The 10,491-nt window shown below is 32.5% G+C and overlaps 1 protein-coding gene across 5 annotated transcripts; it reads left to right on the top strand.

Annotated features, from left to right (window-relative positions):
- Positions 1 to 716: 716 nt before the first annotated feature.
- Positions 717 to 6,628, top strand: LOC140882818 (thioredoxin domain-containing protein PLP3A-like). 5 transcript variants are annotated; one of them, XR_012150278.1, is made up of 10 exons: positions 717 to 1,202; positions 2,418 to 2,566; positions 3,649 to 3,751; positions 4,189 to 4,263; positions 4,343 to 4,390; positions 4,480 to 4,622; positions 4,890 to 4,962; positions 5,100 to 5,161; positions 6,053 to 6,203; positions 6,273 to 6,324. XR_012150278.1 is itself a non-coding variant. In XM_073289025.1 (10 exons), exons 2-10 carry the CDS (start codon positions 2,556 to 2,558, stop codon positions 6,374 to 6,376), a joined length of 717 nt encoding a protein of 238 aa, XP_073145126.1. In that variant the 5' UTR covers positions 720 to 1,202; positions 1,451 to 2,555; the 3' UTR covers positions 6,377 to 6,628. The 5 variants fall into 5 exon arrangements, 4 of the variants coding, with proteins under 4 accessions (XP_073145126.1, XP_073145125.1, XP_073145128.1 ...); XM_073289025.1 differs by having other exon boundaries at positions 720 to 1,202; positions 1,451 to 2,566; positions 6,106 to 6,203; positions 6,273 to 6,628; XM_073289024.1 differs by having other exon boundaries at positions 721 to 1,202; positions 6,106 to 6,203; positions 6,273 to 6,628.
- The last annotated feature ends 3,863 nt before the right edge of the window (positions 6,629 to 10,491 follow it).

The raw sequence follows: 10,491 nt of genomic DNA on the forward strand, positions 1-10,491 counted from the left end.
GCCTTATAAAATCTCAAAAAATCTTTTCTGATGTGGAAGATCAGTCACAGCTGCAACCACAGAGCATACTCAGAATTTTAAGAAATTTTATGCCAAGGCTCTGATACCACTTGTTGATCCCAGGTGCGGCATTACGAGATAGAAACTATGGAAATTAAAGAATAAATAGACACCAAAATTTACGTGGAAAACCCCTAAAAATTATTAGGGTAAAAACCACGGGCAAGACCAAAAGATTCTACTATAATATTTGGAGAATTACAACCTCTCTTTGTGTTTTCAAAGAGACACTCACTCTCTTATACAGGAGAAAACCTATCTCACAAATATATATAGAAATACACTCAAATGTATTTGAATGCTTTACTGAAGAAATGAACTGGAGGATGGGATGCATTCTTCTGAAAGTAGGGAGCTCTATTTATAGAGCCCCCTCCGCGCACAAACATCCTTCAATATTTATCGTACACATGTCTTCAAATGAATTGCCACCTATCATTATTAAAATGCCAACTTGCCTCATATTGACTTTTCAAAGGTCACCTTTCCCGACACACTCTAGATTGAACTTTGTAAAATAAATATATGGTAATTGCTTGTATCATAATTGGTGTGTATATGTAAATTTACGTTTTTCTTTTAATTGATCATCCACGAAGTCGGTGTAAGTTCGTCGAAATTAAATTTTTTCTACTTGTAACCTAATCTTCAATCCAAGTACATCATAAGATTTAAATTTGGTTAATTATTCTTACCATCATTCTTAACTATGTCATGTCATTAATTAAGAATCTGGGTAAACTCCTCAATATTTGAATACATACATGTAATTAGTCTCCTTCTCTCTCCTTCCCAAAGCCCGTTCACGCGATCCCCTTTCTCCCCAAACCCTAGCAGCCTCTCAATGCCATCGATTCGCCGCCCCTAGCCGCCGGAAAGCTACCGATTGAAGCTAGAATCAGAGCTTGTACATGGATTCAATGTAATACAAAAATATTGAGGAATCAAGGCCCAAAGCTCCCTGCGTGGGTTCTTGTTCTTCGCGATTTTTGAGCTATTTCTGATCGTTTCTTAGCTTCCAGCTTGGGTTAGAAGCTTAAAGCGGTATTTGAGCCAAGTTCTAAACTCGCAACCATTTCAGACGTGATTTGGATTTCTCCGGCGTGCTGCGTTTCAGCTTTTCTGCTCCTACCTTTTCTTTGGTCTGTCTGTAATTCTTATGAATTCACTTACATTTTTCTGTTCTTTTACCATTTTTTTCCATATCTTTTGGGTTTAATTGGGAAAACATTAATATTTGCGCGCAATAGTGAACAAATTGAGATATTTCATAGAAAGCATGTATTTCTGGTTTGTGGAAAAGTGACTTTTTTGAGTAATGTTTCTTTTACCAATATGTAGCAAACAATTTTAAATTGCACGATGCCTTAATATTCCATGAAATTTGCAGTATATATAGGCTTCTTGTTGGCGAATGGAGATGCTGTTCGTGACCTGTTTCTACAAGTGATTTGCTCTTCGTTTTCGAGCAGATTTTTGGTCATTTCTTTATTTTCTGGCTTAGATTTGAAGCTTAGATTAGTTGTTGAGCCAAGACCGAAACTTTCGGGTCGAAGTAGTGGATCGATCTTGTGCACCGACCGAAGAGAATACGAGGGCATGAATTCAAAATTTCACTTGATTATTGCTTATAAGCCGTTGTTATTTACGGCATTAGGGTTATTTTTGAAGTGATGGTCTATTTTAGTGTGTTAGCGTCGAAGTAGTGGATCGTTCTTGTGCACCGACCGAAGAGAATACGAGGGCATGAATTCAAAATTTCACTTGATTACTTATAAGCCGTTGTTATTTACGGCATTAGGGTTATTTTTGAAGTGATGGTCTATTTTAGTGTGTTAGCTTCGGATTCAACTTGATTCATGCAGAATTTTAGTGTGCACTACAAAGAAACATGTTGTGCTTTGACTTGTCTTCCATTTTGCGCTGGAATCACTTAATTTAATTAACATATAGATTAGATATGATTTTTCTGCTGAAACATGTCAAAATGATATCCTGTATTTAAGTTCGCGAAAATTCTTATTGTTTTTCGAAATTCTGGGCGATTTAAGCTAGGAACTTGGAAATGTGGTTGACATAAATGACAATCTGTTTATTTGAATTTTGGGATAAATCTGTTTGGAATCTCGGTTTGGTGTTAAAATGGAAGTTATAGAACTTTGTTTTTTCTTTAATTATGGATTTTATGAGACATTTACGGTTGTATTATAAATGATATGCAAGAAGTGCTAGCTTTAGGGGTTTGGAATATCAACACGAGCTAGAGTTGGGATTCAGAGTGATTGATTGGGAACGAAGGAGTTGTAATTTATAACTTGTAGTAATGCTTGTTCTCTGGTTTGGTGTTGATTTTTCAGTCGAAGCAGCTGCTTTGAACTTCTCTGGCGAGCCATCACCGCACAACCGCCGGAAAGCTGCTGTTCGAGTTGCAGCTAGTTTTGCTCGGATTTAGGCTCCTTTAAGCTCACTTCCGGCTCAGTTTCGGGGTAATATACATGCTACCCGAGTACGGAATTTTACTCACTTCAATTTAATTCGTTTATGTTGATTTTATAGCATCATTATTGATTTTTATTCAGATTTATATTGAGGTAATTTCCCGTAAACCTCAAATATTGATTTACTTATTGTACGATATTTTTTAAGAATGCTGTTTTTCGATAAATATTGAGATTATCTTTTTAAATGAACCAAGTTGCCTCTTGATCATTGCTAAATGCTGCTTAATCACTGTTAGTTGGTTTTTTTATATTCTCTAATGCACTAGTTTTCGATTCTCCGTATAAAAAAGAAGCAAATAAAGAAGAGGGGGATGAGGTTGGCACTTGAATTTGATGTTTTTGTACCTTACATATAATTTCTTATTTTTATGTTTTGTTTAAAACATCTGTTTTTTGTTATTTTGCTTAGACTAACTTCATATTCACTCAATTAAAAAAAAATTCGAAATTTTTTTGTTGGTAACGTGTGGCAGCATTTGGATGAAAATTTATGAATTTATTCCATGGTTCTAACCGGCGCTTTTTCGCGCTTTTTTTGGACACTGATTTATTCTTAAAATCTTTATGTTTATATGTTAATTATTCTATTAATTAATTTAATTTAATATAACTAAAATTATACAAAAAATGAAAAATGCTTTTTCACACTTAAACTTGTTCTAAACTCGCTTAAGCTTGTCAAGCTTGAAATTTGACCGTCACGCTTCATTACGCCTCGCGCTTTAAGATTTAGGAGTTAAATGGTTTTGAATGGGATATGAGTTTTGTCCTTTATTTTCAATCCATTTTGTAACCCATGACCTAATTGGGTAATTGGTGGTTATTCAAGGAAAAACCAAAAAAACATGGTTTAAGAAATAAATGAAATTTGAATATTGGCCGGAACTGAGTAACCTTTCATGACTCAGCTCCTGTATTCAACAGCAAAACGCCTACGCGGCCCATATCATAATTTGAATCATTTCCCATTTCATACTTCAATAGCTTTTAGTTTCCCCTGTATGAAATGGAAATAAATTTATTTTTATTGCTCATCCTTTAATATGTTTTTACTTTAACGTTCACGTTTTTTAATATTCAATTTCAGGGTGAAAGGAGGAGAAGAAATGGATCCAAATTCTGTGAAATCAACACTTTCTACTTTGGCTTTTGGGAACGTGATGGCTGCTGCAGCCCGCGATTACCAAAAGGTTTTCCTTGTGATTTTTATTTTTTCCAAAATATAAGACACCCCTTTTTTTTAATTGGGCGATTCTCGGCGTCTCTGGTTCGTCAGTGGTTTGTGATAATTACTTTTATGAATTGATGAGTTAGTATTAAGGATAATTACAGTGATGGAAATGCTTAGATATACTTGTTCATATGAGAGGGTTGAATTTCACTAGGGGAGAATATTTTGATTGGAGCTTCATGTCATGTGGTTGAATTAAATAGCCTCGTGATCAGTTTATGTGGAGAAAATACGACCAGAAAAGGGCCGAGGTTTGAAATGTTGAATCTGGAGGCATGTGTCACCGAAAACTATATTTCAAACTTTGAACTCATGAATAACTTAATTTGAAGCAATGAAGTACCATAAAGATAGCAATAGACAATGATTTCACATAACAAGTGTTATTTTTCACAGGAATTGGTGGCGAATGATAAGGCACAGTCATCCAGCTCTGTTAATCAGGAAGTAGATCTTGACGAATTGATGGATGTAAGAGGGGGATGCCTCAGTGATTGCTTTCTCAGTCTCTGTAATATAATTTCTGCTGACATTTTTCTTTTCTACCCAGGATCCTGAGCTGGAAAAGTTGCATGCTGACAGAATTGCAGCTCTTAAGGTCTGTAAGTTTTTTTTTTTTTTTTTTTTATTTTCATGTGCCCTTAAAATTATCTTTCAGATGGTTGAATTTTTCTGCATCAAAATTAGAAAGAAGCTGAGAAGCGGCAAGAATTGAAAATGCAAGGGCATGGAGAGTACAGGGAGATAACAGAACCTGACTTTTTGGGTGAAGTTAGGGGCAGTAGTAAAGTTATATGTCACTTCTACCATCGTGAATTCTATCGATGCAAGTAAGCAAACACAAAACTTTATTTGAAATATGTAGCATGAATTGGAGGGTGGATTTATCTTCGGTTTCAATGTCATTGACAAATGTAACCTGTCAAAAAGTTTATGGTATTCACAAAGTGTTTCCCACTAAGTCATCCTTGACAATACGTGATATTCATTTTAAGCATTCTGTCTCTGCCCATTAAGTTATCCTTGCAAATTTATGATATTCATTTTAAAAACATTCCATTGCTGCCTATTTGGTTTGTGTTGTTGGATCTTCTTAGAATCATGGATAAACATTTGAAGTCTCTTGCTCCAAGACATTTTAATACCAAATTTATCAAATTGGATGCTGAGGTCAGTTTAACTTATACATTATGTTTCATATAATTATATGTTTCATATAATTATAATTTAGTGCGGCTGATAATGGCATTGCACTTAAATTTTATTCCAGCAACTGAGAAATTACTAACTGTTCTAAGTTTTTGCAGAATGCTACTTTCTTTGTTACTAAACTCGGAATCAAAACGTTACCTTGTGTCATATTATTCAGGTAAGTTCTGTTTCATTATATCTTTGCTGTTTGGTATCTTCATGTTATTATGTAGTTATTATAGTTGTTCTGTTGATTATTTGTTGTGACGCATGGTGATGCCAAACAAATTATTGAAATTATCTTAGTTGTTCAGTTCTTAATGATACTTGTTAAATGTCCCACATCGGCTGGATTAAATCATTGGCAGTTGTATATATGGACTTGGACAATCATCCCCTTGAGCTAGTTTTTGGGTGGAGTTAGACTCAAGTCCATAACTTTAACATTGTATCAGAGCTCATGTCTACAGTTACGTGTTTGGAGTCTCCTGCCAAGTTCGTAATCTTAACATGGTATCAGAGCTCAGGTGTACCGTATTGTATTGGACTGCTCTAATGGATCAATTGTTAATGTCTTGCAAACTTCACGCTTCAGATGTTCATTCTTGAGGGGGTGTTAAATTTTCCACACGATTGGATTAAGTCCTTGAGAGTTGTATATATGTACTTGGATAACCCTTCCTCTTTGAGCTACCTTTTGGGGTGGAGACGACTGAATTAAGTCCTTGGGAGTTGTGTATATGGACATGGACAATTCTCTCATTTGAGCTAGCTTTTAGGGTAGAGTCAGTCCCAAGTCCATAATTTTAATGATACTCTTGTGTTTTAACTCTTATTAACTTCGCTTAGTTATGTTTCTTGAGTATTTTTTTGTACACTATACACTGTCATTTTCATTATATCTGCCACATGGTGTGAATACACGAATTCTTTTGGTTACTTGGGATTTTTTTTGGGTTCCTCGTAATATTTGGCCATGGGATTGAATTTGTTCATTTGCTTCAAAATTCTCAACATTTCTCCAACGTGTGCATTAATTATATTTGATGAATTTGTGATATATTTACAGATATTCCATAAGAATGCCTAGAGTCTTGGGTTTTTTTTCTCCCATCTGTCCAGGAATGGAGTAGCAACAGATCGGCTGATCGGATTTCAAGACTTGGGAGCAAAAGACGATTTCCCCACAAGGACTCTTGAGGTCCTCCTCTTGAAAAAAGGTAATTCTCTTATTCAAAATGCTTCAACGATCTACACAATTTAGTGTTCTAAAACTGTTGTTTATTCAGGAATAATCGAGGAGAAAAAACGAGAGGATGATGATGATGATTATCTTGAAAATAAACAAAGGACTGTGAGATCGTCCATCAATACTGATTCAGATTCTGACTGAAATGAACAATTGACCTCAATTCTCTCTCAAACCAGTGTGGATAGCTGCAGTTTTTTTATAATTGAGGCATCTGCCTGAGGCGAGCTCTAAGGAAATGTGGATGGAAGTATCAAGTATGCATGAATGATTCCAAGCCTTTAATAGAGCACATTGTTTAATTTTTTAAAATCATAAAAGATGTTTTTAGTGAGTTAATATCATTAATAGACTCGGTGAAAAATCTTTGTTTTGTGGAAATAATGGTTTGTATTCTGTGGTTGTAATTGCACTTACTTTGGAAAAATTAATTATCAATCAGCAGCTTAATTAAGTTTATTAGTTGGTGAAGCAAAATGGAATTGCCAAATAAATATAATCTCAAAAAAAATAAAAAATTGATGGGTGTTTTTCGAAGTCCACTACGTTAGATCAGAGATACAAAAATTCAGTGGCATGGAAGAGGAAGATACACGAGGGTATACGAGGTTGCTTCAATTATTATCAGAATATTGAAAAGATATCATCGTGTGATAGAAGAATTATTTATTAATGACCCATTATCTTTTCTTTTCATTTTAGGTTTATTGCTTATTTTATTTTTTGGTGAGGTGGGGATAGAGAATAATTGCTTTAACTTAGACTGTTTTATTCCTATAAATTCTACCAAAACCCTCTTCCTATTCTCATATTCTTCCTGCCATAGCTTTTGCTCTCTCTGTCTCCTCTCCTCCTGAAATTATGTCGAATTTTTTTATACTAATAGCAACCACGTGCGTTGTACGTGGATAACGAACTTGGTAGAGTAAGAAAGATTGTAAATTTTTTTATAAGAAATAATTATTGTTATTTTACAAATGAATATATAAATATAATTAATTTCATTTCTCATTCAATAACAGTATTGTTCCATAATTTATCTATGACCACAAATAACCATGATTTTCAATGTTTTCATACTTCATTTCCACCGGATACATTTCCATTCATCGGTTTTTTCCATGCTTCTTTTGATCAAATTGAACAATGCTTTCATCATATAACGCGGTTTCCTTGCCATAATTGAATTTAATGTTAATAATTCACTTTATTTGAGTTTGTTTTTTCCCACGTTATCTTCTAACTTCTTATTTTGTGTATATGATCTTTGTTCAAGCGTAATGTCTTCCTCTTTTTTATTTCTTCCTTATTTTAAGAGTCATTTGGTCCTTCCATAGTTTTCGCCACCATTGACAACATTGAATAGAAACTTGCGTAACTCCTTTATGGTTTATACAAAATAGTTCTTTATTTCTTCTAAGTTTTTCTTGAACTTTTACGATTATATGTGTTGCAAGTATACAATATAGATCTAAAATCAATATATTTCAAAATAATAATATTTAAGTGTCAAACTAAATGTATTGAATCATTATTTAAGAACTATGTAGAAACTAAAAAATATATATCATAATTAAGATCTAAAGATTAAGATACTGATACAGAATTGCGATGAAAATCTTAAGAAACAAATAGTGTAAGTCTAAAAGACTAAGTATGTGTTATCCCTATTGGTAAAGCGATCGGACCATGATGCTTGAACTGTTGTGCGGTTTAAAAGATTTGAATTGCACAATTACCACCATCTATAGCTTTTGGTAAAACTACAAACACTAGGTCCTACAATTGGTATCAGAGCCAAGTTCATGGGTTCGATTAATATTGATTGCAAGGAGTGAAATTATTGGGAGAAAGATTATTGGAGTGCAATAATTGTCCCTACTGATAGACCAATCGAACCATGACGCTTGAGCTGATGTGCGGATTAAAAGATTTGACTTGCATCATTAGCACCAACTATAATTTTTGATAAAACGACAAACGTTTGGTTCTACAATTGGTATTAGAGTCAAAATCATATATTTGATTCTCATTGACTGCAACAAATGCAATTATTGGAAGCGACATTGTTGGGATGCAATAATTGTCCTTATTATAAATATTTCACATTTGAAATCAATTTCAAAATGTCTTAACTTTTTAATTTACTTCAATATTATTATCATCCCTTTTTTTATTACAAATCTCACAAAGTAGTTATCCTTTTAATTTTTAATTTAACTATATAAAATTGTTGTTAATTTACTTGAACAATCTAAATTTAAAAAATATATTATTATTGTCTATCGTCTTATTTTAAAAAATTTATGTTCATCACTAAATCGATATCTTACATTGTAAATATTAAATTTTAATAATAATATGTTTTTGTAGATGCAATCATTTTTTTAAATAAAAGATTGATAACATTGTTACCATTATTTTAATTATTTTTATGCTATAAACTATTTTTTTTATCCAATTAAATTTTAAATAATGACAATTAAATTTTCAATTTCACTTTATCTCCATTAAACATGGTGAAAATCGAATAAAGAAATTTTTTTAATTTAGTGGAAATAGAATGAAAAATTTAGTGGATACATAAAAACTCACAATTAATGTGGATACAAACACCAATTTAAGACAATAAATTAAATATAAGAAAAATTTGGACAATACACAAAATTAAGAGGAAGACAATTTCACTCACCTTTTTTTAATGTTGACGCAATGACAAAATAAGCATGACACAATTAAACTCTCATCATCTTTAATATTGTTACAAGAAAACAGTGAACATTACACAATTAAATTCATACTTTTTGACATATATAAATATAATAATATAATATATATATATATATATAAATTTTTTAAGATAAACTAGTGCAACAACGCACTCGTTGCGTGCTTGCACAGTTTATTTCATAATAATTAATTTGATTTATATTTAAATTGAGGTAATATCATAATTGTAATAAGTAATAAAGAGTTATACTGCAATTTGAATTGATTATATTTTATGGGATCATGGTGTAATTGAAAAAGTATGGGGGACTTGGAGATAAATTCCCAATCAAAATCTCAACTTAATGGTCAGTCTCTGTATCATGAATTTATATTATGCAGTCCCCAATACCACAAAATCTTTGTTTCCACTCCCTATTCCACATTTTATCTCATTTTCCCTTTAAGTTTTATTTTATTTACCTTCTTAATATTATTTTCTCTTTATCCACATCAATTTTCTTCCCCTTCCCCAATTACCATTCTCACGTAAATCCCTAGCCACCCATCTCCACCCATTTGCATCTCTTCTCTCCCTCTCCAATTCCTATCTTCCATCGAGATAGTTAAATCTCTCCCTGCCGATTTATATCTCTTCTCCTCAACGTCGAGGCCACGCAAAATCCAGGGGCCATAGGAACCCATCGACTTGCGACACCTGTGGATGACGATTTGGAAATGGGTGAAGATGAGCTGAAGCAAAACAAGCGAGAAAGTGAGTTTAATTCTTCTTATTTGTTTTTTTTTCAATTTGGAGTTTCTTCTTATTTGTTTTTTTTCAATTTGGTAAATTTTTCATGTGATTTGTCCTGGAATGTTTTAATTTTCTCAAATTCTTAGAAATAAATTTTTAAAACCAATCGTGTATCTAGTTCTGAAAATTATTTGTAACCTTCACAGCTCAAACCATATTTAGTCAATAATTTGTTTGGAGAAAAAGATGTATATTTGGGCGATTATGATGCTCACGAAAGGAGTGCAATCTTTTTTGCATCAACACTTTAATTCAAGATGATTGGCGTAAGAATTAACTAGGATTGTTAAAATTCATATGGATATAGGGTTGTCAAAATGGATAGAATACTAAAATAAAAGAAGTTAAAATAGACAAAATACTAAAACAAGATATTATCGCACACAACTCAAATTTTTTTTTATTTATGAAAGATCGTATGTACAGAAAACGAATGCATTAATTCAAAAAAAAATGTATAAGGTGGTTAAGTATTAATTTGTTATTAATATATTTGTTGACTTGTTATGGAACGTGCTTTTATTTATACATCTTGCATTCTTTTGTGATATTATTTTGCATTTGGTTATGATGTTGAATTTGAACTTTGGTAAATGGTTATCACTGTTGATTTTAGAATTTTCATGAAAATTAATTATTTTGTGTGATGGTTTAGTACTTGGATTGACTACTCGGAGACTTGTCGCTTGAACAATGTTTCGATAAATTTATTCAAAAGTTTCTGAATTGCACTATT

Source organism: Henckelia pumila, chromosome 2 (assembly GCF_033568475.1).
Source record: "Henckelia pumila isolate YLH828 chromosome 2, ASM3356847v2, whole genome shotgun sequence".
Classification (NCBI taxonomy): Eukaryota; Viridiplantae; Streptophyta; class Magnoliopsida; order Lamiales; family Gesneriaceae; genus Henckelia; species Henckelia pumila.